The sequence below is a fragment of the Anopheles merus genome, chromosome 2L (genome assembly GCF_017562075.2).
Source record: "Anopheles merus strain MAF chromosome 2L, AmerM5.1, whole genome shotgun sequence".
Lineage (NCBI taxonomy): Eukaryota > Metazoa > Arthropoda > Insecta > Diptera > Culicidae > Anopheles > Anopheles merus.
The window spans coordinates 38,045,024-38,072,732 of record NC_054083.1 but is presented as its reverse complement, the minus strand read 5'-3'; the positions used below and the strand labels follow the sequence as shown (position 1 = coordinate 38,072,732).

Genomic DNA, 27,709 nt, shown 5'->3' with positions numbered 1-27,709 from the left:
TGAATATGTATTGCCTATATCTGAATGTTGGTGTAGCTTCTAGCAAAGTGTCCAGTGAAGAGTGGAATTATGCAGTTTTAGTGAAGCGAGATAACATTGTTGCATAGATATATTGCCCTTCATCCGGAATCAATAGAAATCATACATACATTACAAGATTTGGCAAGTGAAGCAATGGGCACGGGGTAATGAGAGTACTAATGCGATCATGATTAGAACTTCATCTGATTATGACAATAAGACAAAGAACTATAGCACAAAGAAACGCTAGGTATAGTCAAACTTATTTGTAAGACAAATAACGTCAAAAGTATAATAATATAAAATATTCTTGTCGAACAGAAGTTCCACGAGGCGATACAAAAGTGACATGTGTTATATGTTTTAATCTTTATTTTTGATATTCCATATTCTTTACATTTCCTTTAAAAGTTATTTTACTGTATATTTCCTGACTGATGTAAACAACCAAAATTGCTGTCCAAAATATACTAAAGACTTCTTATCTATTTTAAACTACAAAGCTGAAACTTCAGTCTGTCAGAGCAACAATTATCCGGGTTTTATTTTCCATACCCAAATGATAGTTTCGTTCCGCCATATTGGATTTTGCCAAACAAAGAATCATTGTAAAATCGTTTAATTTTCTTTGTTTTTGTTTGAAATGAGTTTTAATGGTTTTAATTAGTTCAAAACATAATTTCAACCTGTTTTCATTCCCTCTTGACAAAATAGTAAACCTTAATATTTAATGAGGACAATATATAGGTAATGAGCTAACCTGATCCAGCGCATGTGTTGACATGGTTTTAGACGTCAACTGTAAAACTCAATGCAAAATAGGCTAGTATTGGGCATCCTCAAAGTGAAATATAGAGGAGGTGTCTTCTTAGCGTTTGGCATGTTGCCATTTTGAGATTCAGTTTGACAAAAGCCGTCGATATTTGTTTACAGGCAGCAGACGCAATATAACGAGGAAAATGTCGATTTATACAATGTGCATGCAAAATACAAGTTTTTAGTGCTATACAAATATTTATTAAACAAAAACAATTCATTCATCATACCCGTATGCCAGCAACATTCGTCGCATTTGACAACTGCCGTCGATTCTAGTTTAGTGCTTTTTTCTGTATGACGACACCTCCTTTCTACCCACTTTGGGGCATCCCCTGAAAGTTCGTTTCACGCTAGAATCATTGTTGTGATAAGGCGTCATCCATTAATTGCGTTACACTAAACTGTATATTTTAGATATCTGTATTCTTACAAAATGTAGCGTTGATATAAACATTCTTAAATAAATAACCTAACCCTCCTTCATATAAAAATCGGACCGTTTGGCGATCCCCCTCCCTCTATGAGCGTTACGTAATTGCTGGATGGAGCCTTATTGTTGGAATGTGGATGAGAAATTCAAATAAATCATGCCTTCGAATTAAAACTACTCAAATTAAGGCTAAAATACTCAGGCAATGCGTCCTTTCCATTAAATCTTTACACAACAATGAATTAAACTTAAACTTAAACGGAACTTTGCTCTCCCAAATCGGCCCCAAACACAGCCGGGCACAGCTTACCATTATGCACTCATAAATCGATTTCCATTCAAAAATGGACGATTGCTAGTAAATTGTGTGGCAGTGCACAATCATAATCACCAGCCTCCACCACCAGCGGCAGCGAAGAAACTCCAAAAGCACCAATCGTGATTGTTGAAAACAGCTCAAGATATCGCTAACGATCGACAATTCATTCGCCAATCAAGCGCACTTGATGGAACAAACGTCACTCACTGTTTGTGTGTACGGTTTGTGTGCAGGAGGTAGCGGGGCAAAAAAAACTCCCTCTTGCCTAACCTGATTTCCTTTCTCCAAGGCACAAAGTCAGCAAACTTTCGTGCATTGTGTGTGTTGCAGAAAAGTGTGCTAGTACGAAAGAATGAAAGAACAATAATAATAATAAAAACCCTGGCATTATAAAGAGAACAAGCACATTTGTTGGAAAATAAGTTCGTTTCGATGTTATTGCTGTTGCTACTACTACTACTACTACTACACACCTACACCGCTAAGGGGGGGGGGGTAGGTTAGTGGACGCGCGACCAGCTTAGCTCGAGCGCATTCCTGCGGGTTTATAATGCAAGGAAATAGTCATAGTTGCTGCCGGCGGCGGGAAAGTGTACCAGCAGCAGCAGCAGCAGCATCATCATCACGCTGCTGCTGCATGCAAATCATGGCCGGTCAGAGAAGAAAAAAAAACTCCACCCTCCCCCCACAGGACACGACCACCCGACAACCGTAGCTCGTCTTCGTGGTTGCGTGGCTTCAGCGCGCACGGCAGAGGAATTTCTGTGCTGTTCCGCCCGGTGCTATTTTTTTATCGCTTCCGGTCAAATGAAAAACTGGATAAAGCTCTTTCACTCTCTCTCTCTCTCCATTTCCCTTGCGCGCGGTGGTTTTGTTGATGGGCAGAAGAAAGACTTTTCCTCCAAAAAGGCAAAAGTGCAGCAGCAGCGGGCACTTCACTTCGAATAATCGCAGTCAGCCGTTCGCATCGTGGTTCTGCCGGTGGGATGTTGTAGAATAACACGAGCTCTGGGCTAGAGCAACAAAAAAAAGGTGAACATTCTTCTGCCCGCTTATACCCACGACCCACAATCCGAAACCATAAAACTGATGTGGCTGGAAGAGGGTTGGGACCGGCGGATTGCACTGCATCTTCTGGAGCAAATAGAAAGAAAAAAAAGACAAAGAACGGGCAGCTGTCTTACCCTTTTCGAGTGCAAATTGAAAATCACGAACTGTGTGAGGAGGGAGCAGTACCGAAGACCACAACTCGAGCCAAACAGGCACACACACACACACACGCTCAGCGGCCAGCCAATTCCGCAACAGGAACCGGAACCAAAATTGCACTTTTGACTCGAACAACGAAATCATTCGCCTTTCGGAACTGGAAAAGTCCAAAGAACGGTCCCGTGCAGGCAGGAGAGGGACCGGGCATTTTCGTTCTCTCTCTTTCTCATTGTTTGAGGATGGCTGGTGGTGCACGTCCGTCTCGAGGAAATCATCTTCCCATCAAGCTCTAGTTCATCGTGCCTTTTTTTTTCGTTATTGCAATCGACTTCAAATCACACACACTCACAAAAGAATCATTTCTCATTCGGGGCCGAAATCCGACCGAAAAAAGAAATCTAACATTCTCCATCTTCCATCAAACGCTCATGAATCTCGTGATGAGGTTTTCGGACGCCGTTCAAACCGAGGAAGGTGGTAGGGTGTCCGCGCACCGATACCTACAATGCCGGATATCTATCTGGATGTTTCCAACTGCTGCTGCCACGCAGTGCTCCAGCGTTCGGTTCGTTTGATGTTGGCCGCCAGTGGTTGAATGTTCCTTTCTTTTGCTTTTTGTTCTCTTCTGTGCACGGCTGTCGGAAAATCCTCGGATCATACCTGCACATGATTCAATTCCGAGGTATTGCAACGAATAGAGCGATAGAAAAACACTACAGGGGAATGCTTTCACAGACAGCGGCATTCCACCGGCTGTGTGTTGGAGTGCACTGCGTTTAAATACCTGTTTGGAACAACAATTTCAAAAGCACTTCAAGGAGATACAGGCTCGATGCTCGCGGGTTTGCGCGCCTGCCTTCGGTCTGGTCTGGCGCTAGAAAAAAATCTCTCTGGTCTCTGGTTCCCCAAGCGAGGTAAGAGGATTTTGCCGGAAATGTTAAGGATTTTTCCACCGTCCTGTCCTATCGTGGCAAGTTGTTTGTTTTGCCGGGGAACTGATTGAATAAAAACCCAGGCCAGGCTGTTTTATTATTCGACAGCCGCGGGAATCTAGTCCCTGCGCCTGCCGCCTACCTCAAAGCTAATCCGTCACACAATTTTCTAAATATAAATCTACCCGAGCGCGGTGGTGGAGTATTGGCGGAACGTGCCTCAGGAATCGCCCAGGTCGTCGTGTATTGGAGGCGCTGTGTTGACCCGACGGAAAGGAGCTGTGCGTCAGTGATGGTTTTTTTTTACGTTTTAATGGAACAACGGTGCACGGTTGTGGAATGCTGTTTTCCGGTGACATTTTTATGTCTTGTTTTTGGGGAATATAAAGAGCAAATAGTGTTTGCTTTAATTAAGGTTTCGTGCGCACGTTTTCTGGAATGTGAACAGCATGACAATCCAAGCTGTGGGCGGAGGTTTTGTTTGCTTTTTTTGTTTGTTACCATATGAAAATTAAATGTACTGTAACAATGCAGCGACGGTAAACCGCTGAATTGGGCTGTGTATAATACAATTGATCAAATATAAAAGTGAAGATTAAAAGATACGCATAAAGACCAAAATAAAATACCTGTGTGTTTTTAGTGTATTCTAATCCAGTAATTGATTTACATAAATGTCCGTCTGCTTCTATTTAATTAAAATATTCAATGGTGTTCTGGTCAAAAAGGTTAACTGGTAAACATGGTCCAGTTGATATATTTTTAAAATATTTTACTTCACATTTCTGTTGGTTAAATTGTTTTAAATATATATTTTCTTTTTGTCTCTAGCATCCCTTCTATTCTCTAAGCCAAAAAGCTGAAATGTTCAGACTGTCATTGGAACAGTACGCATCATCCGGATTTTATCCATTCGACAATTACGGTCCGCCATACTGGATTTCAGCAATTTTATACTATAAAGATGCATTTCGAAATTGTTTTGTCTTCTTTTTGCTGTTTCAAATGTGGTTTAGTACTTTTATTAAACATAATAAAGTCAATCCAAACAATGTTTAACCTTTCTTGACACAATATGTATGTGTAACAAAACTATCAGCAACACAATTCAATCCTTCATGAGCTGATTGCAACGCATCGGCGTTTGTTTACATTTTTTCCAGGCTGAAGTAATCTCGGCTGAAAATTTGAGGCTAGTTTTGTATGGAGTGTTCAGCCACCAAGTGTCAAACTCCATATCAACAGTTGACAGTTGAGTGTACATGGAGTTTGATCAGGTTAGCTCAAAAAGGAGTTTTTTTTTGCTGAGGCATAACCATGTTGACAATTTGTCATTTTTTTCAAAGTACATCTTGGTTTGTACACAAATCATGAAATCCAATATGGCGGATTGTAATGGTCACATGGATACCGCTCGCATGATGAATATTGCTCCACTGGCCGACTGAAATTTTAGGTTGGCAATAGAAAGCGGGAAATTATTGTCGTTAAAATAACCACGTGCATAAAGCTTTGTAAAATCCGTGCAATAAATTTTCCTATTTGTTTAGGCGCTGAGCAAGGCTGCTGAGGTTTATTTTTGACTATTACTATCAAAATTATATCCTTGATTTATACCATGTAAGGTAATTGGATCTTTGATCTCATGATTTGCTGAAGGAAAACGATTTATTTTCTATCTGAAATAGAATACTTTCTGAAATAGGTGTAACGTTTGGCAATACGTTGGGGATGGGTTTGGGTTCATATATTTGATTTTAACATCTTTTTAATGTAATATTTTGAAAGTAATTTTCTGTATCTTACTTCACCTTCTAAAACATTCCAAAAACTAACCATAAAACTATGTGCTTCACAAAATTCCATCCTGCGCAGAGCTTTACAGAACATGTTCATCCCACAGATCTGGTTTAGATTTTTCGGGGGACGTCCATAAATTTTCGAAAGAAAGGAATTCCAAAGCTACGATTTTACACAAAAATTTCACACTCACAGCACAAAAACGCCATAATTTTACCGTATCGAAAGCCAGCTAAAACGCGACACTCTTGGTCACATGCGATATAGAATCGGTAAATGAAAAGCTCCACTGCGATCATCGATCGTACCGAAACGGTACCGAGGAACTATTCCAAAGCATGTGAAAAGACTCCCACTGGCAATCCCACATTTTCCTATCGTAAAGATTCTCAAGTGGAACAAATATTCAATCAGCCCCCTAGCAAGCGTCGCGAGGAGCGTCGGGAAGTTTAGGAGAACCGTGTGTACACATGCACACATACATCCACCGTCATACAGTGGCTTAGATCCTGCAGCCATGGCACAGCTTCTCCGATTGAAGTGCTGCAAAAAGCGCAGCACCAACGAAGGGTGTGGAATAACATAAAAATGCTGGCAAATATTCATAACTCCCTGCCGCGAGAGCAAAAAGTTCCTAGTATCACACCAACTGTGAGTGGGTGTGCGATATGTGCCCCTTGGGAGGTCCCTCGGAAGCAACAAAAAAATAGCCCGAAGAAAAAGGATTTTACTCCAAGCTTATCGAGCAGCGCTGGTCCCGCTTAGCCGATGATGAGCCACTGTGTGCAATAAATGTTTCTCATTCCAAACGTGTGTGTGTGTGTGTATGTGGAGCCAGCAGGAGCTTCCTGCCTTCTTCGGTCGGTTTTGCTCGAGAGCAGCGGACACGGAATGCTATAAAAATCTCAGTTTAGTGTAAAATAGCGTGTGGAAGGTGCATTGGAAGTTTATTGGGAAAGGGAGCCAGAAACGATCACTATGGTGAGGAATTTCAAACTAAACTTGTAGAGCACGAAGAATCGATGATAGCCCCCCTTTTTATGGCTTTTTCCATCCTTGCCGGAAGCGGAAGTGCTGGTGTATACTGCTACCATGAAGATACATAATAAATATGCAGTATGTATTTCGCTGCATAACTTTTTCCCCTCCGAACGCTGCATTGTTCTTGTGGTACAGTGAAAGCATGCACTGCAACACCACCACCAGCATCATCTAACAAATGATATTTTTAATGAGCAGCATGTGCTTTCGATACAAAAAACAGTAGACCCAACAAAAGTTTCGGCCCGAAAAAAGGGCAAACAAAATTGGCTCGCCCCGTTCCGCTCAGTGTTGTTTATTATGGTTCAACATCTTTGCGCGCTGGTCATTATGTGTTCTTAATTACCATCAGCGTTTGTGCTTGTTTTTTGGCGGAGGCCCTCAGCAAGCCATTGTGGTGGAATGTGAATTTAATTTCCATTCCCGCTGTATTGCATTTTACTCGTTTTTTTTTCTGCCATTTTTACATCATTAAGTACAGATTGTTGTGTTGTGTTTTTCCTTTTTTTCTCATTTTCTTCTCAAACTGTGAACCCCTTACACATGTTCCTTTGTGATAGTAAATTGGATTGAAGGTTTGCATCCTTTTTTATCTTTCCCTCTCATTCGATGCTATTTTCTCGTTGAAGGGTCTCATTTTTTTTCTCGCCCCCATCATCTAGTTAAGATGATGAAAATGGAATGACACAAGAAAAAATCCGATTTCCATTTGGCTCGATTGATCGTGTCAATCGATTTTCCCTGACCCAATCTCAACGACACGAGCTCCCGGAGCTATCAAGTGGTTGATAGAATGAGATAGTAGAGCAGGAGCGTTTTGCGAAGAAGAAGGTTCTGCATAATTCATACGGTTCTGTTGGTAAAGGGCGAGCGGCAAAATTGCATTTCGAGATAAAATCGATGCATGTCTGCTGACGTTCGCTCCATGGAGGAGATGGATGGAATAAATGTAAAAGGACGAAAATGCCTTCACGTAGGGCTTCTACACCACGCTCCGCTTCACTGCACGGCCAGCCCACTTCGCCCACTGCCCTTTGCACACACCATTTATCGACCAAAACGGCCGACAGCGGAGTGGGGGGGTGTAAAATTGGATAGAGCAAAAACGAAAATCAGAACCAACGAGTGCAATTATCTTTAGAACAGTTTCGCGAAAGAAACCATCGCTCTTCGCTTCTCGCTGCTCTATCGCCCGTTGCTTCCCATCCTCCTGCCCCCGGGGGCGAAGATAGTGTCGATGGTTGTGCTAATTGCTTATTATTGCACTGAATAAGGCATAAATTTAAATTAATTACGTTATAATGGAGAATTTCTCAGCGCTGCGGCTTCGCGCCGTGCACCGCAACCACTTAGCTGCTGCTGCTGCTGCTGCTGCTGCGATGCGAGAGCGCATTTGAGGTTGGTAGCGCACCGTGCACTTTCCACGGCGGAAGCATCAAACCACTCCACCTAGCATGCACACCTAGCATGCAGAATTTGCAAGTGAAAAGAGCATCGACTTTGCCCTGCTGCTGCTGCTGCTGCTTCCAAGAACCACGCAGTGCAGTGGAACGGGCAAAGGCTTTTCTTCTTCTTGCGCATCTCCTCCTGGTATACCAGATGGAGGGGGAAAAGGGCTCAGTGAGCAAAGGGAGGGGGCCCAAAGAATTTGTCTGCAATTTTCTCCTGCCGCGCGCGTAAGAGGGTTGTTTCCCCCTGGAATGGAAGCCATGTTTGCCCGCTTTCCTCCGTTTCGATGAGGCTCTCCTTGGCATTTCCTGCAAATTGGACCAAAGTGGAGTGATGGTGGTGCATTTACTTCCCTCCCTCCCCCGAGAGGCTGGTTGTCCGTGGAGGGAGCACAGAAATACTCAACGTCTTATCAGATTTTTGATTATATTTTCCATTCGCGCCACGCCAGAGCCGGAGAGGGCTTTCCCGGCGATGGCCCTTTTTGCCAGCGAAAACTCGACTTGATCGCGCACAAGATATTACGCAGCATAATTATGGCGAATGGGTCGGTTTTTGCTGTTGCAGTTCTGGTGAATTGTTCACACAAAAAAATATCTCCCTCCCGCTGCTTTCGGGTTTTTTTTATCGCGCTTTCTATCTATCTCACTCGCGCGCACTAGAAGGACCGCGCACTAATCGATACTTAATGACCAGGGAAAGTTTCGCTGTAAATTACACGCCGTAATCGTCAAACGTAAATGCGCACTGCACAGCAGGATTGTGGTGGTGGTGGTGTGTGTGTGTGTAAGTACTGTTATTACGCTGATGGTAATGTTTCGCTTCGTTCAGGATGTTGTTGTTTCGATAAATTTGGATGGTGTTTTGTAACGTTTCGGAAGAGAACGGCAGGAGTTTCATAAAAGGATACCGATGTGATTTATAATACTGATGTGTCTATCGATAAAATGTAATTGGCCGTTCTTTTTTACCGAAATCTGGTGCCACACACCAGGAGAGAATGGTATGGCTTTATGTCTGGTACGCCTTTGAGATATTGGTAGGGATTTGTACGCTGATGTTAATGAGTTTATTCAAACAAATTTGTATTGTTATTGGATTCAATGTCTTTTGTGAGTAATCGCAATAACAAACACGATTAACTCATTCGACTCACCTTACTATTGCATCTGGTTTTGTGTGCTCTTACACTTTATGGAGATTCGCAACGTAATGTGTTGTCTCGAGGCCGATTCCCCCTTTTTATTTGTTCAATTACAAATAAATAAATAAAATGCATTATGATCATAAGGTATTCTAAAAACCCCTGATGTTTTAAATCGTGTTTAATCCAGCGATAGTTCATAGTTCATCAAACAAATCAAACAATTATTTCTCTGGATCCAGTGGGCTTCTACACGATACAAGTCAGTTTTTTATATGGAATTTGACACTTGGTGGCTGAACGTCTACACTCCACACAAAACCAAACGGAGAACTAGTCTCAGTTTTTCAGCGTAGATTATTTCAATCCAATCCGAAATCCAATATGATTGATTCCAATTGTCATTAGGGTATGGAAAATACAACTCGAATGATGCATATTGTTTGACAGGTTGAAATATCAGCTTTCTGACTTAAATCAGTAGGTTAAAGAGATCTCAATTGGAATTAAACATTTGTCCTATAATTATTAACTCATCCGTTGAAACGAGTTTGTAGAGTGTTTTAATGCTTATATTTAAAATTATTTCACAAATCCTCTTTTGCCTCTCAAACCATTTCTTTCCTATAGTATTGTAATACACAAATAGCAGATAACCTAATATTTCCAACTGTGGTTTTTCTGCTAACCGAAACCAATGCAAACGAATGTTAGTTACTCCAACATGGGTTTCCGCTCCATTTCCACAATCGTGCTTTGGCCACTGCCAATGAACTAATCGAGGCAACTCCTCCTTGCTTGTTTACTATTTAATCGGATCCGGTCCGGTAACTCGTTAATTGATGGCAAATCACTTCAGCGCTCGGTTCATCGATTGATTTCACAATTACACTGTCCGTGCTGGCGTGCTGCATCGATGTGGTTTTATTCACAATTGCAAAAAGCGCACCGTCGCTGCCCTTCTACCCCGCCCCGGTGTGACCCCCGTTCGTTGCAAAAGAGGGTGGAATATAGGAACTCGTGCACAGAAACCAGTGCCAATTAATTATCGAACCACTAAACCCGCTAAAACCTAGTAAACCTCGGGGTGCGCTGAAATAAAATTACAGTCTAGCGATGGAAGTGGACATGACCCCACACCACCCGAACGTTACTCCTGCCCGAACCGTCACATTCAGTCACCCTGCCGTTGGAAATGCAAATGGAAAATGGAAATTGGTTCCAAACCAAAAATCCAAAAGTGCCCAGGTAAAGGGACCCAGCTTATACACACGCCACGGCAAATGATGGGAAGCGCAGTGTCCCCAAACGAGTGGGCTTCGTCCAGAACAGCGAGCGAAGAGGGCAAACAAGCGACGATTTGTTTGTGACAAACTCTATCCTCTTGACCACAAAAGCGATTACTACAACGTTGTTTGTTCCTGTCGCAGCGCGCTGCATGGTCTCGCGCACTCGTTGCGCTGTTCCCCACATAAGCGTCGCCGCGAACACCGTTTATGTTTCCCGCCTTGCAGCGCTGGGGAGTTCTGGGAGATGATGACCGGAGTTTAAACTAACCCGTCACTGCCGGGGAAGGTTTCTTTTATGGCGTTGCTAGTTTTTGCTACTGCTGCTGCTGCTGCCAGACAGCAGCGTGGAGAGATTCCTTCCCCGTCCTTACAGTCGTTTCAATCAACGTACACATGCAGCTGAGCCGGTGTGACCGAGTCGATTTTAATACGGTTTCTTTCTGTTTTTGCCTCCTCTCTTTACAGTCTTATGCATCGTGATGCAAGGCCACCGGCGCCACAGATCCACTGCCGGATGCTGAACGGGAAAACCGCAATCGATGGTGCGCTAACGCCGGACCACCGGTCCGAGGCCCGGTTGCGCATCGACCCGAAGGTGCTAGTCTTCGTCGAGACGACCTACACCCCGCTGGGCAAGAGCATCACCGAGCTGCTCGTGCACAACCGTATCAAGTAAGTATGCATATATGTAGGTAGTGTGTTTGTGCTTGTTGGGTTAGGAAAAGTTGACGACAGTTTTGTCCGACAGCCGGTAAATATATGGTTTTTGTCTTTGATTTGGTTCCTTAATGTGAGAAGCACTAAGATAACTTATACTATTTTCAATAAGCTTTTAGGTTTAACAGCACTTGCCATACGACAAGTCGTTGAGATCGTTGTTATGCTTCTCTAAAGAATAAAATTTATCCAAATTGTTTGGCTAATCATCAAATGAGTAGCTATTGAATTTGCAGTCATTTAATACGAGTGTCCTCGAAATGGCCCTGTTGTGCAGCTGCACTTGCTCTTGTTACGCACTTCTCCGACATCGCTTCGGTCTCTGGTCAAATATCCCGAACGTACACTTACTCTGGCACCAAGTAAGTAAGTCCCGTCGGGGGCAGCCCGTATTACGACACCGTTATCCGTAGCAAGGCCATTGTACAAATGCTTCTCGAGGGCATGTTTACGCAGGGAAGTTGATTGCGTTTTCGGTTCGCCCCAAACCGCTCGCTGGTTCGCGCCACTGCAACATTCCATTTCGGTGGGCTGGATGTTTATCTTGCGGAAGGTTTTGCTGGGAGCTGCGCCGGTATGTTAGTTACCTTTGGGCTATTCACAGCGTTGACCAAATTCAAACAACTCCGGCTCTAACTCGGGCCAGGTTCTCTTCTCTTTTACACCTTACAACGTCGAGGAAAAGGTACGACCTTTCAGCAGTGTCCGGTATGTGTACATCTCTGCTTGGGATGTGTTTGCCAGACCATGTGTGTGTGTGTGTGTATGTGCTGGCTAAACATCACCAGCTAACCAGAATGCTGACCACCGAGCAATGCAGTTCCGTTTTCCGGCCATTGCTAGCGTACAACCTAACAATGCCCGTAATTTACTTCCGGGTTTGGACTTCCGAGGTTCGCTTTTGTCGCTTCCCTTCCGTTTTGCTGCGTTAGTCCTAATCCCACGGCCGCAGACACTCGCCAGACATAACATCCTTGTCGTAGGCTGCAGTGTCTAGATGGAGAACGCTTGGACCAACGGAGAGGGAGCAAGGACCTCATACATGCAAAATCTCGGCACCAGATTAAATAACCATATTTTCACTTCCTTCTCGGAAACTCTTTTTATAGACGGATTTGAACCTTTTATGCAAGGAACGCAAATACGAACTCCCGCTTCAAGGGCAGTCCGTAGGGAAACGGAGGGAGCTACGGTACGACCAAAGCTCTCTGGCAAACTATTTGTGTTTGTTCGGTATCTAGCCAGCAATTGAAAAGCTCGGGCATTTCTCAGGCCGGTATTGATTTCTTCAATGCCCTAGGTCTGGTAATTGGGATCGGTATTCCCTATCTATGGATGTTTTCGATGCCTTGTTTTGATTCGTTACATTGGGTGAACTTTTCGTTCGCTCGATTAGACAACAAGTTGCCGGGGTTTGTCGCATTTTCGGCAAAGATGTTTCTATTAGCACGAACGAAGCGTTTGCACAGCTTATCTACAGTATGCTGGCTGGCTGATGATCGTCCCAAAATCCCCATCGCATCCTCTACACAGAAAACTAACTCCAGTCCAACTCAGGTAATGCTCATAAACAACGTGCTTTGAAACATAGTTCATCTGTCCAGTAACCGATACACTCACTCATCCCGTTTGCATACTGCCGGTGAATTTACCAGCAAAACTGTTTGCACAAAAGTTTCTGTGCTGCTGTGAGTTGGCCCAGCAATTCAGAAAGGGAAAACATGCTATATATCGTTCTCTATGATTCGCCACACTGGTACCAGGTGGAGCATGCTCTCTGTATGTTTGGTGCTTGTTTATTTGCCCGTAAGCTAGCAATGCAATGTGGATAATCTGCGGTCAAAAGGTTGGCAACGTTTTGCAAATCGTGATAGATTATCAAACTAATATTTAATTGGTCATCTTTCGTAGCTTTAGGGTCATGTTGGGGAAGTTCCTGTTCATTTCATAGGCAGCCATGAATTTTGCTTACACGGTACGATGAGTGGGAGGTCTTCCGGTTGAAATGAGTTGCCAATTTGAATAGCCAATGAAACATTATTTGAATGTTTACACTGTCGGTATATGAACATTCGTTTCCATGGCTAAATCCTGTTCTTTTTCTGCCAAAGTGCCAGCTCTTATTTTGGTGCCATCTGCTGTCAATTAATGGTTAGTTATGCATTCATGACTTCATTCAAAATTTGCTCTTAGGCTTCTTCAGTCTTTCTGTTCTTAAGGAAGCTCTCTAAAATTCTACAAAAAGGACAAGACGTATGGTCTGCGATAAATATTATAAAGAAAAAGATAGTGATTGAGTGGATTATAGTGGTATAGATACGATAGAAAATTGTCTTACTCGAGTAAGTAGTAAACCGCAAAGGTTTGACGTGGTTACCTTAAGTTTGGACATTGTCTGTAGCAGTGATGTGCTCTCCGAAGCGCACCCACGGCTCCGATCGGATTACGGTTATTGTTAGTCGTCCGGAGTTGGAGTCGTCCCGAGTCGAAGTCGGCCAGAGTTTTAGTCGTCCATAATTGACAGTCGTCGGAGTCGACCGGTGTCTATCGGAATCAGAATCAAACGGCATCGAAGTTGCCCGGAGTCGGTTTGTGTCGGGCCGGCATTTCGTTTGATCTTCGCAGACAGACCTTTATTTGTAATAATAGCGTTTAGCGACGACAACAATTTTTTGGGACAGTATTCTTGCTCTGGACGAATCCAGACGACTCCGGACGACTCTGACTCAAGATGACTCTAACTCTCACTCCGACTTTGGACGACTCCGAACTCTGCAGACTTTGGAGATTACTTTGAATTCAGCACCGAGTTCAAGATCTTTGATGCCCAAAACAGTCACCATGAACATGGCAAGAAGTCGACTATTGGGTTAAACGTTTATCGAAGCATATTGCCCTTCAATAGCTTTTTTTTCAGATACCACGGTACGATAGATACTATTTCCCAGAAGATTGATTTCGTTTAATTTCCAGCATACTTTATTTGCAACAGTTAATTAGAACCCAACGGTTCATAAATTTCTTCCTAGTAAAACTGTTCTGTACTGCACTGGAAAATCGATGCAGGCGAGAAACTATTTTCCAATAGCCCAAAGGATTTCATACAAAGCACACACATTCACCTCCACCTCGTTCCGCTCAGGTAACTAATGTATTGGTCCATGAATCTTCTTCACACCGCCCCGGAAACACCCCCCTCACCATCCTCAGCTAACCAAGATCACTATCTTCACTCTGTGTCTTCTCGGTACCAGCTTTGGCCGAGGCATAGTTCGGCAGGTCAACCCATAATGGCAAGCTGTTTCACGGACGCTTAACTATCCTGCCTTCGCCACGAACCACGACCCAACGGCAGCCAACGGCAAGCGGCCTTTGCCCTCCCGAAGGAGCTTTTCTTCATTCTTCCGGAACGGGAAAAGGAATGGCGCGTTGCTACTGTTGCTAGCGGTGGTGCAGAAAAGTCATAAATTTGCTACCGCGTACAGCAAAAATGATGTTCCCTGTTCACGACCATCCATCCCGGGTGGAGTGCTCCTCGGCCACAGCAGTAGTGTTTGTTGTGCGAAGCACGGGTAGCGCAAGATAATGCCACCGCCGCCACTTCGGTTGCCATTACTGGAATCAATAAATTCAAAATAATGAACCTGTTTCAACTTTCCGCCCGTCAGGCGATCCATCATCGGCTCAGCTCCGGTCGGGGGAAGCTAAGGACGTATACAGCATGAGTTCGCAGGGAGCTCCAAAGCTTCTGGCCGAACTTGAATCGGATTAAGGCACTTTGGCGCCCGGGCATGCTTTAACCTCGGCCGCCCCCCGAAATGTGGTGAATGTATGGCAAAGCGGTACAATCGGCAGCAGGGTTTAGCAGGGAGAATAGCAACGGGTACACTTGATGTTTGGATGATGATCCTTTACCACCAACCCACCAAGCCCTTTCGGTACCGGTACCGGGCGTTCTTTCACTTCCCTCGTCTGTGGTCGCCGATTTTAAGCTGCACAAACAGGATTTGTAGACAGACATTGCAAGCGTGGGATTTGGCAGCGTTGCGGTTGCAAGGCTCCCCTTTTTCGACGAGCACGAAAGCGCACCAATTTCAAGCTCAACCTCCAGGGCAGGCAGCAGATTGGGGCATAATTTTTGCACCAACCGGTAGGTAGCGAACTGGAAATAAAATCCCCTCCGACCCGCCGAGCTGCCTGCCACCACTTCGGGGGATCTCTGCCGGTCAGATCTTCGCTTCGGGGCCGTGATATTTAGCAAATGCATTTTGCCTATCGGTCGGTCGGTTGGTGTGCGCCGTACTTGCGCTCAATTCTTTGCCGCACAAACTAGCGTACCGAAGCAGTTCAAAATTCCATTTAGGAAATTTGTTTCAACTAAACAACACTGGGATGGGATGGGGATTGTTTTCAAACCCAACAGCCGGATAATTTCTGACAGGGGTTTTTCGTCGTTCCCCGTTTTGTTGTTCGAGACAAGGCGGGCTTTAGGTAGCAAAACCCCTCAGATAGCATTGGTTGTGGTTTGCACAGGCGAAAACTCAGCGATGAGAGGCAAAAAAAAAAGCAGGAACAAAAAATAACCATGCGGACAAATGACCGTTGTTGCCACTCAATAGTTTTCTAGTATGCTGGGAAGCGCTAGTAGTTCCGGGGTCCGGTCCACGATTCTTTCCTTCCGCATTTCGGCAGTCGGACCACTCGGAACTTCGCATCACCTCAGATGCGAGCGGCAGCAAGAGAAAGGTGCTGGTAATCCGGGCTTTTGCAAATGCCTAAGCTGCAAATGATCAACCTTCAGTTGTTTTTCTGGTCTAGTTTGTGTGTGTGTTTGTGTGTATTTTCATTCGGTTCGGAGCTTTTGCTGACACGAATGTTTTCCAGGGATATTCTTTCGGTCGAGTATGATGCGGATGTTCTAACGTTGGTCGGGGGGAAAGGAGCATCGGAAAAGGATGTGGGTTGTGGGAAACAAAGAAAACAGTGATGCAATTAGAGTCATTTTTCAAGCAGTGAGCAGATGAGACAACCCCCGCTAGTTGTGGGTCATGGGATGATGTCTCGCTCCTCATCCATCAAGTCGATGATGGAAACTTGTTCTCTGACCGTTGGCTCAAAACTAATCAATCGATTCGTAATGAGGTTTTGCAAACCGGAAGATCAGTAACGAGTTTCTATTGTTTGAAACAAGGCTTGGTTTGTTGGTCTTTAAAAACAAACTTACAATATGGGGAAAACTTACATTTTTAGGGATCTTACAAGTTTGGCAATTTGGAATGTTCGTCCTACTTTCAGCGTTATTGGATTTTCATATCTCCTGACAACTCCACATAATTTAGTAATTTGTTTAGAAATCTATATATATATATGCCATCTTTATCAATTTTGAATATATATCTTGTCCTTTACATGCGACATCGAATGCCAAACTTCACTTCCAAAAAATTGCTTGTAATCGTGAAAGATATCATTTCTGCAGATAAGGAACAAACACATTTTTAACAAGTTGTTTGAATGCTAATGTTTTCACAATTTCGAAAAAAGGTTCTCAAAGGTCGTCTCAGTGAAACAAATTACCAATCCATTTCCAAAACCTGAATCAAATAAACAATTTAAACTCCATTTACATAATGAACTGGTCTCACGAGATCGAGAAACATGTGCTGCAAGGTAATAATATGGGATCATCTCGTTCCTCCCCGGGCCGCCTGACAGCAGAAACTTTTCACAGAAATATGTGCAAAAAAAAAGAAGGGAAGCACCACCGGTTACATTTCTTTACAACCGTTCGACCGAACGAGCTAATGCTGAGCAATGTGTTCTAGCCACGCTGCAGCATCCCCCTGAAAGAACCCTGTTCTTTCGTCCTTTCTTTCGGGAACGGATCAGAAAAATGGTTCTGATTAAATTTCAGAAAACTTCTGTGGCAGCAAAAAAAGAGAAAGGAATCCCTAGAAAGGATCCCATTTGTACGGGATGGCACGCTTTTCGCTACCGGGAACCTGCATCTAACGTTCCTCGGAACCCACACACGCACACACACACCGACACATCCCGAAATGAAATGACCCAAAGAATGGCACCCTCCCCTTCATCACCGGGCGGTGAAATTATTGTTGTGCCATTATCAATCGACCAGCGAGCGTAAAACATCCCTTTTCCAGTTCTGGTGGACCATTTCCGGTGTCCTGGCCGACGGTGTCCTGCTCCTAGTCGCACGACCGAATCGGGAGCGCTTACGGTTTGTGATAACGATACATGTCGTATTTTGTACGGTTTCCCCCACTGTGCGCGTCAGTTCACTGTCATTGTGTTCCGTTAGTCTGCAAGAATGTATCCGCCCGGCGGTGCACATCCACATTCGGAGCTTTGCGATAAAAAAATGGCTGCAGGACGCTCGAAACGATGATGACGCGCTGTGATGGTCTGTTCTGTTCGCGTGGACTTTGGTGAAACCCTGGAGAAACCTATTGCACCATCTATTGTCGGCAGCGAGGGAAGAAAGTGCGCTCTGACGTTGCTGCACTGGACGGAGGAGCGTACTGATTGTAACAGTAACGGGATTTAATTTAGTAGAGCGTGTGCATTGTCGTCCCTGGTTTCGGTGTGGAATTATTCTTCAAAGAAATCTAGGACCAATCGGCGTCCAATCAAGTCGTTTGGTTTGTGTAAGTTAATGGTAAACTTGATTCGCTTTTCTGGATGGATCCCAATGTTAACGATCCCAGTTCATGTTAGATTGCCGAAAGAAGTTATCAGTTACGCAAACGTTTACTGCTGTTACATTTATTTTTCATTCAGATTTCATTTACATTTAGATGTTGGAAGCATTGCGTGAACCCATTTGACCAAATTACACTCAATTCATTCAACAACTTTATTGAAACCCTGTTTGATGCAAACTTTGAAGTCAATTTTTTTTATTATGATTGGGAAAATTACATCTAGAGTAAAATCATGATTTGGGTGTTCAAAAGAAAGCTTTTCTTCTTCTAATATTAGTATGTTAAAAACAACTTGTGGTAAAAACAACAACTCTTAAATATTGGATATAAATAGTGTTATAAGAACGGAAGCTGGGGCCAGGAACTTATTAATTTTTTGGCGTTACATGTCATGTCATTCATCAATGATTATGAAGTCCTAGATCCACAATAAAGCATCAATCTCCATCTTAATATTAGTGTTTAGTAATTATTAAGCTTTATACAAAAATGCCTATCATGGCCATAAAGCCCCATGTTTCCCTAAAAATCCATCTAAATAGTTTGTTTTTTCGCACATTGTTGATTGCTTTATTTTGTTTGTTTTTGTTAAAAATCATTAAAGGAGAGTAAGGAGAATTATTGCAAAACGAATAATAAATGATTCTTCACTTTCCCAGAACTCGGCAGCAAATTAGTTGCTAGTGAAGTTAAGTAAAACTTAATTATTTAATCATGCTCCTCCTGGTCAAGCGTCGTCTGCGCTGTGCCTGTAGGCAGGAGAGTGAAGTGAAGTTTTTCTCCTCCTTTCAACTAAGATTTTAAAATAAATCCCTACCGTACGCTCAGAAGGGTCCATCTTCCTGGTAGAAAAGTAAACAGCAAACACTTCCGTTGACAGCTAGAGGGCAAAAAAAAAACGGGCATGTCTGCAACCTGGGTAAAAGCACAGCGGAAAAGGGTACGGGATAGATGCCAGCAAAGTGCTCTCGCTAATCCGAATTAGCAGCTCAGCGACAGTAAATGCATTGCCCTTCCGTACCGAAAATTGGCCCATTCGCCGGTTTGCCATGATGTAAACGCGGAAGCGAAAGAGCGAGTTGGTTGCTCGGAATTTAACCAACCCTGTGCCCAGGGTCTGACTTTTCCACCCAACCCCCCCCCCCCCCTCCCCCTCGATGTGTACGATTTTTCTCCAGCCTAGCGACGAACCGGGCACATTCTTAAAATTCCCCGAAAATAGTTGTGTTGGGTGTGTCTATGTGTTGATTTCTCATTTGCACCGTCCACCCGTCCAGCGCCGAGTAGAGGACCAAGCGTAGGATTTACCATTTTCCCTTTTGTCCTAGCCTTGTACTGTTATCGCAGGAGGGGGGGGGGAGGGTAGGTAGTTGAATATTTTGAGCGTATTCTCAACCGTACGAGTGAGCGAGCAAAGGGTCCAAAGGATAGATTTTTCGATGTGGAGTCTCCGAGGAGAAAAATAAAAGTATTCGTAATCAGGAAAGCTTGCATCGGCGCAAAAACGGAGGGGTGGGACTGTGATGGAGACTCGGCTTACGGAATCGAAAAGTCGAGTCCGAGAACACACAGTCGCACACAAAGACAAACACACGAAGGTGGAGGGTCGAGATTGGGTGGATGTGAAAAATCGCAAGCAAAAGTTTAATCAACAGGAAGATCTTCTTTCATGCTTCATTCGGTCGAATAATGGAGTGGTGATGGCGGAACGGAACACCAATAGTTTTTCCAACTATTTCACGAGCCCGGCAAGAGTGGATGTGGAGTGGATGCTTTGGTGCCTGGGGTACGAAAAAATGTGTAAGGATTGGATTGTAGCATCGGAGAGAGTAGCGGCACTGCCCCGTGTACCAATCGCGGCCGTATTTGGCAGAGTAAGAGACAGACGGTGTGTGGGGGGCCAGGAAATCCCATCATTGTTTCTCATCCGTTAGTATCCACCAGTCCAGCGTCCCTGGAGGATCGGTGCGGCAGCAAGGCGAAAAGTTGTTCACTTGATTTAGTGTAAGTTATTTCCTTTGTTTGTTCCAGCCGAACGCACCACCGTAAGAGTTTTCACCGTTCTGATGTGTTTTTCCGTGCCACTTTTTGCTGTTATTTTTGCTCCAGTGGGGGAGTTGTCTTCTTATTAAGCTTAACTCTTGCTTTCTTAACTCTTTAGCTACCCTTGCTACTAACAAATGTCTTCATTTTTTATACTATTTTGTGCGCGTACCAGAAAACCTTACTAAATTTGGTTTAAAAATTCTGCTCGCTAAAAGTCGATGGCAAATGAAATGGAAAACTTTCCTCTCCTACAAGCACTCACAAGCACAAGCAAGGGAAAGCGTACACCATGAAGTGAGGCTCGACTATCATGTCCATCAGGTTTAACTTCTTTGCAAACTCGACTTGAAGTTAGCGCCGTGTTTCTACGCGAGCGGCGGTACCCTTTTACGATTGATCTTTGTTTTGCTGTATTAAAGCTTTGAGCGGGCCCCGGCGGACCCAGTTGGGTTGCAAAGTGAGTTCGTAAAAACCCCCCCCCCCCCCCCCCCCACAGTCAACGTATTTTGCACGCGCAAAACTTATCTTTAACACTTTTATTCTTCGAACTGTTGTTGCCGGACGGAAAGTTGTTTTAAAGTGGACATTCGGTTGTTTTGCAGTTGCTGGTTTTTTTCCGGAACTGCTGCCTTAAAGCAAATCGTAAACCATGTTACACTGTCAGTAAACATCCTCAGGCAAAGATGGATGGTTTGCTGTGGGACCGAAATCCATTATATCCCCCTTTATTTGCCTGCGGTGACGGTTCGCGTTGTCTGGGGTAAGTTTGGCGAAGGGACTTGCAAGAAGCGACCGGCAGGACAGGAGAAGGCACACAAACAGAACAGGAAAACAAACTTACCGACAGCCAATCATTAACGTTGGGTTAGGAAAATGTGTTCGGCACGTGCTTTCCCAGTGGTTCCAGTTTCGGAGCATCGGATGGCTGGACCATTAATCAATGCGAGAAGACAAATTCGAAAGCGTGGTGGCGTAATTCAATACTTGTTTTTTTTTTTGGGAAAATACATTGGAGGTTGTGTGCTTTTAGGAAAAAAAAGCCTTTCTTTGCAAGTGTGTTCTTTTTACAGACGATGGATTTAAAATAAAATATCAAGACAAAGTTACTATTGACTTTTAATCGAGTTGAACGATTGTTGAGGGATGCCATTTTTTAGTTTTAAATTGTTCTGTTGTTCTGTTGTTGGATCTGTTCAACGTAATCTATCATCAATTCAATTCGGGTTTGAAGTGGACCTGGGAATTTCCTCCACTACCTAAATTGTTAAACCAGTTATGTTCGGTCTAAGCATTAGATTTTTTTTTTACATTTACTCTAATTAAAGTTGAGCTCAATGGGATGAGATCCTCAGATACGTCGAGTTATTTATTATAATAAAAGCTCTGCACACCCTTATTAATGTTTATCTTTGAAATCCACGTTGTCCTCTTCTTCTTTTAAGTTGGTGCGAGAATCACTGTAAACGAGGCTCGAATCATCGCTTGACGAATTTATTAAACAGCATGCACATCAATGGCACTCGTGAATGTACATCCTACATCGAATGTTCAAAATGGCGAGTTCCTTGCGCTCCAAAACTGCTCGTTGATTTACAAAAGTGTTGGGAAAAATGAAGTTTTGGTTTTAATCGATTCCGATTAGTTTCGAAGTTTTCTGGAATTGATTCCGAAAGTGGCTCCGGAATAGGCTCCGAAATCGGTTCCGGAATAGGCTCCCGAATAGGCTCCGGAATCGGCTTCGAAATCGGCTTTGAAGATCCCTATGAGTATAGGCGATTGGATCATATGCAACAACGATTGTATCGATAGTCGCCAATGATCCAAATGATCTTTTAAACATTTTATTCTCATGGAGATTCCGAAACTAATTCTGCTTCCAAAACTTGTTTTCAATCCCAGAACTGATTCTGAGTCCCGAGTAGAATCTAATTCTGGAGCAAATTGTAATTCCGACTACGAGCTCCCAACACTAATATAAAATGCATTTTAAGACTCCACATGATTTCATATTTGATCATTATGGTTGGTCTATATATCATTTCAACCAGATACGATGTATTGGTACACATTGCTTATCATCTACCAAAGTAAACCACCTTTAAGTTTGTCAGCACGAGGAGGCTCACATGTTCGTACAAATTATAATTACTTTTACCTCCAATATCAACAACATATCATATCAACTTCAGTCTTGCTGTTTTGATGAAATGTATCCTCAACACAAGATAAGGCATGGCACGAATCTGTCCAAACGGTTCAGCGAGCTGCCTCGAAGTTGGTAGGCTTCCCCCCCCCCCCCCTACTGTCTTCGCCAGACAGCGAACCGTTTACCGCTGATCCGCTTGTAACATGATCTTCTTTAGCAATTTATACCACACGACAAAGCGTGTATAATGTGTGTCTTTTATCTTAGGAACGAAAAAAAAAAAAACTCCTCTGTACATGGCGAAAGGTATCACAAATCTTTCTTTTTGCTTACACGCCCGGAACAGCGCTCAGCTACTTACTAGCAAAGAAGATTTGTGCGATTTCTTCCCATACCACTTGTGGTGCCTGTTTTTTTTGTTGCTCTTGTTTGCTTGCTACTGTGTACTGCGCGGGTTTGCTTGAGGAAAAGGACAAAACCACGTATGTGAAGATGTAAATTTTTTAAGCTGCCGATGAAGGTATAAAATTTAAATACCGTCTCGAATTTGCAGCACATCAAAGCGCCCAAAACCCTCTTGTCTGGGTAGTGCCGTTGCTTTTCCACTTGTTTTTTTTTCTGGTCCTCCAAGCTTTCGGTAAAAAGGAAATCCTTGAGGTAGTGTACGACATTACCGTACGCGCGAGTACGGGGTTCCGTTTTTTCAGATCTTCTCTCAGTGCGGCGGCAGTGAGCATGCGAAAGATCATGCGATGCATCACGCAGACAGACTCACGAGTGCTCCTCTCGGTAGCCCCAGGGAGAGCAAACATAATTTATTGTGCCGCAATTTTGTTACACACTTTTGTAAACACAAAGGCGCACACCGTTAGTCACACGCGTACTCGCGGTTTTCGTCTCATTCCATCGCTTAATCGCAGACATGCGGTTAGGATCGTGGCGGGCTTCTCCGGAGCACACCATGGCTCTCCCGCCGGCTACATACTTTTCGTGCGTTTTTTATTTGCTCATTACTGTAGTTTACGGTACACGTTTCGCGACCTTTTCTAGGACGCGCGTTTCCCGTGTTCTATGTCGAAGCAGTTGAGGCACATATCACGCAAACACAGGTCCACCGAACCTGAGCGTATCTTTCCTACACGTGCAATAGAACAATAGAATAAGCAATTTTTTTTAACAAAATATGGGGCCTGCTCACCTAGAAGCATCTTGAACGCGTCCCCTGTATTTGCCTTGTGCAAGGGAGACTCGCATTTTGCTCCAATTTTGCCGTACCACGCCGCTTTACTTCTTACTTTCTTTGAGTGCGCTACCCGCTACTTATAATAGCATCATATCTTTTCCACCATGGCGCACCGAAACCGTGCGAAAGTTCTGACGAGAAGAAGTTGAGGTGAAGGAAAAGTTTTGCTTTCCAACATCACATTTTACCTGAGCTTCTCCGCACTGACGGTTCAGTTCGTAATGTGTGTGTGCCGGTGCCTTGTGCACTCTTCGGCGTACGCCGTACCGGGAAGCTGGAACATGAGGTTTCACCTTTATCGTGTGTGCGTGTGTGCAGGAACAATAATTTTTACCGGTAACATGGAAAATAAAAACTCATCCGTTTGGTGTTACACGGTATGTGCTTTTCCACCCTCTTTCTCTCGTAGAATGTGGAAATGGAGGTGGTTAATGAAAAATTTATCAAAAAAGAGGTCGTGCAGATGGGTAAAAGTTGATGTATCATTCTACCAGCTAACGGTTTCTGGGAATGTGTGCGTTTGTGAGGGGGTTTCCCTGTTTAAATTTATTTTACAGTCTTTTTTCCATAATGCTAATATGAAACTTTTTCGCTTGAAGTTTGCTTAACCAATCGTATAGTACTTCAGTGTAACATTTATCATCATTGATTCGTAACCTTTCGCTGTCCTATTTTTAATTAACGATGAGTTTATTATTGTCTCGTGCGTTAATTTCACGAATGTCATGAATCCTGGTTTATTTATCATTACCAACCAGCATCAATTATGGGTAAAAAGTCCGTTTGACTTTCCGTGTAATTGTTGCTTTTACACATCAAAAGTTAACATCAATCCAACTCATCAAATATGTATAATATTCAAATTTTTAAATTAATTTAAGTCATCAAACATATTAATTATTCTTAGGAACATAACTAATTTCAATGAAAAACAACAATTAACCATGTTCCAATGTGTTCAATTTTAATCAAAACTGGTAATGCTCCAATTCAATGAAGGAAAGAAAGAAAGAAAGAAAAAGCTATTCCCCTAGGCTCCTAAAAGATCATTACAATAACTTTATTTGATTTTAGATCTCTTCGTTACTTCAAAAGCCATATTAATTATATCCTTTTTATCTAAATTTCGTACGCTTCGTATTTCCTTTTTAACGGTTACTGCACACTAGTGGCGGGAGCTCGGCCTACCCGATTTTCGATTCCGTGTTCGGAATTAATTCCGGAGCCGATTCCAGAGTAGACTTCGGAGTCGGTTCCAGAGTTTACTCCGGAGTCGATTCCGGAGTTGGCTCCAGAGCCGATTCCGCAATCAAAATCGGCTCCGGAATCGGAATTGAACTGGGAATCACAAGTTGCTCCGATAACGGAATCATAATTGACTCCAGAATTAGAACTAGCTCCGGAATTTGAATTAGTTCTTGAATTGAAAAAAGAAGTTTTAGAAGCGAAATCAGGCTGGGAATCTCCATGATCTCCAATGGATCTTTTACTACTAAATTGTGATTTTTTGCGCTTATCAATACGTAGTATGATTGGACCCAAGCGCCTATTTTTATGGCGATGCCGAAACTGATTCCTTTAGAAAGCCGATTCTAATTTTGGGGCCAATTCCGATTAGAGAGCCGATTTCGATTCCGGAACGGATTCCGGTTCCGGAGTCGATTCCGAACCCGATTCCGATTCCGGTACCAATTCCGAAGCCGATTACGATGTGAATCGATTCCGTAAACTGATTTCGGACTTACTATCCGGAATCGATTCCAGAAAACTGCGGAGCCACACAAATCTACTTCCCATCCCTACTGCACACTAATGGTAAATGCATTCAATGTAACTGTGAATGGGATTGTAGCACATAAAGAGCTTATTATAAAATGTTAGGTTCTAAGGAGGCCTAGGAGAAGGACATGACTATTCAGATAAGTGGTGCAATTGCAAAAAAAACCCCAACTCTATCAAGCTCTAGCTTAGTCTGCATTGGTCTAACATGAATGCGACGGTCATTAGGGGCCAACAAAAAGAGATAATAAACACACATAAACACATTCCACTAACAGGGAAAAAGACGTTTCTCATTCATTCATTCACTTAAATTATTCAAAGGAAAAGTTCACATTTTACGACTTTCAATCAAAAGTGCCCCTCCATTTTTTAACAAGGCTTTCGTTTGAAGAGGGCTTTTTAAAGTTTTTCGTTTTGAGCTGCTTAAAACTAGCTGCAAACACACATACATACATACACACTAATGCCAGCTATCCATATCCCTGCTAGACCACTCGTCGGCGGCGGCTTCCACTTGAAAATAGACATCAGCATGAAAACCCCGCTTGGGGAGAACGCATTTCATAACAATATTTAGTGCACTTGGTGTGAGGCCCTGGCGTGGGTCTTACATTGGTCTTTTTTAAGGGTACATTGTGTGTCGGTTGTTTTTGTTTCACCCTTACCATTATGCTTAGATTGGTGTGTTTTGTTCTGCTTGTGCACTACTTCACTACTACTACTGGTAAAAGAACCAGCAAGGCTCACCAGGTGTAGTATAAGCTCCATACTCCGTCCGGGTATGAAGACGAACCCATTATATCCACCCGCGTTTTCTGTTCCTTTTTCTTTTGTTTGCTCCATCATTCCAACTCTTACAACTCTCGCTCTCTGCTCCAACGTTCTTCGGTGCGCCTTTTTCATGTACGGCACGCGAAGGTGCACTTGTTGCTCTAGAGATGATTGCAAGAAATTGGCCACCAAGAGGGTGGAAGTGAGTGAGGCTGCTTGGGAAAAGTGGGAAAAACTTACAAACCATCTTTTACTCTCCTTTGCAACACACACACACACACACGCCCCACGCCATTCTTGGCAATGTAAACCACGTCGATCGGTGATATTAAAAGTTACGCTTCAAGTTTACCTCCCTTTGCCTCGGAGCACTGTAACGGGAGAACGTCGGGGTTACGGGAAAGCCACAGGATGAAGCTGACTGCTGTCATTGTCAGGCTGCTGTAGAGTTCACCGTGCGCCCGCGGAGGGTAGAGTTTGTGGAGTATTTGAAAAATAAAATATGGAACTTCCGCATTCCACCATCGCCCACCATCGGGCAATGGTTGCTGCTAGCAGTGGCCGCCGCCACCATCTCAATCTCACCTGACAGCTGTCCGATTTAGTTCGTGTGACTTTCGTACAACCATATGATGGTTTTGGGTTCGCTTTTGCACCACATTTCGTCCTGGCTTTCGAGGCACAGCAAACCCATTCCCAGGTGTCGCCAGGTGCCGGTGGTATCAGGTGCGCACAACCGTGCTACTACACAGCGCATAACGATGAGTTGGCGTGAATTGGCGTACCGATGCGTGTTGTGGTGTGCTGCGTGTGGTTTTGTGCCTTTGGGAGGGAGGTTTTTTAAAGTATTGTTTGAACGTATGCACCTTTGAATCAGCTGTTTTTTTTTTCTTCTTTTGGTTTCAATTTACCTCTCGTTCACTTTAAAGCCATCGAAGTCAATAATGGTGCGGTGCCGGTTTGCCCTGTTCTTTCTGTCCGCTTTGCAGGTGAACGTGAGCGTCGGCTGTGATTGGGTTTGGGGTGAAGTTTAATTTGCGCTTCGATTCGGCTAAATTGATGCTGGCCGAGTTTTGTGGTGCGCGCGATAGTTGTGCGTCTTGGAAGGGGTTGTTTTTTTTTTATTTTCATTCGATTGCTCACATTACACCTTTCTTTCTGCTTGTTAAGCGTGAACCAGTTTTCAAGCTGAGCGCGATGCAGTTGAGTTGAGGCATTTTCTTTTGGAGCTTTTTGGTGGCTTTTGTTGGCAATGGAGTGTGTAGGTAGGTATGTACCCCAGATAGCCGTGATCGTCTAGTGGTTAGGACCCTACGTTGTGGCCGTAGTAACCCAGGTTCGAATCCTGGTCACGGCAGTGTGTATTTCAGAAATGAAAAGAGAGAGCACTGTCACGGAATGGGGAGATAGTTTTTTTTTGCAATATCAACATATTGACATGCTTGTTTAGCTAATCATATGAAATGTGACATTTATTGACTCAAATAGTTCCGCTTGAATTTTAAGGTTTAAGTCATTGAAGACTTCAGGAATGTTTAATTTGTGATGATTAGATACTTGAATCTTTTCAAAATGTTTTAAGTTTTCAGAAGCTTTTAATTATTTAGCAAAATTTCACAATGAAATATCAGTAACTACATATTTAAAGTTGATTTCTAACATTACCATTTATAAAAAAGAGGTATAATTTTAAAGAACTTTCATCTTCAAAGTGAGTTTATTGCAATGCTACGTTCGTTGCTTTAAAATAACTTAAAGAGCTTTTGCAGTTTTGATGCTACCTAGTTTACAATTCATACCAAAAAGCGTAGCAAAAACCCGCAAAA

At 43.4% G+C, this 27,709-nt stretch overlaps 1 protein-coding gene and 1 non-coding gene across 4 annotated transcripts in view; both read left to right on the top strand.

Moving 5' to 3' along the window:
• LOC121594698 (bifunctional heparan sulfate N-deacetylase/N-sulfotransferase) overlaps positions 1-27,709 on the top strand; it is a 182,857-nt gene that overhangs the window by 142,439 nt on the left and 12,709 nt on the right. For all 3 annotated transcript variants that reach the window (XM_041918305.1, XM_041918303.1, XM_041918304.1), the window contains one exon: positions 10,919-11,125. In XM_041918305.1, the coding sequence (XP_041774239.1) occupies positions 10,919-11,125 (207 nt within the window). The remainder of the gene's footprint in view (positions 1-10,918; positions 11,126-27,709) is intronic.
• Positions 27,169-27,240, top strand: Trnah-gug. The gene has a single exon. It is a non-coding gene; the product is annotated as a tRNA-His (tRNA).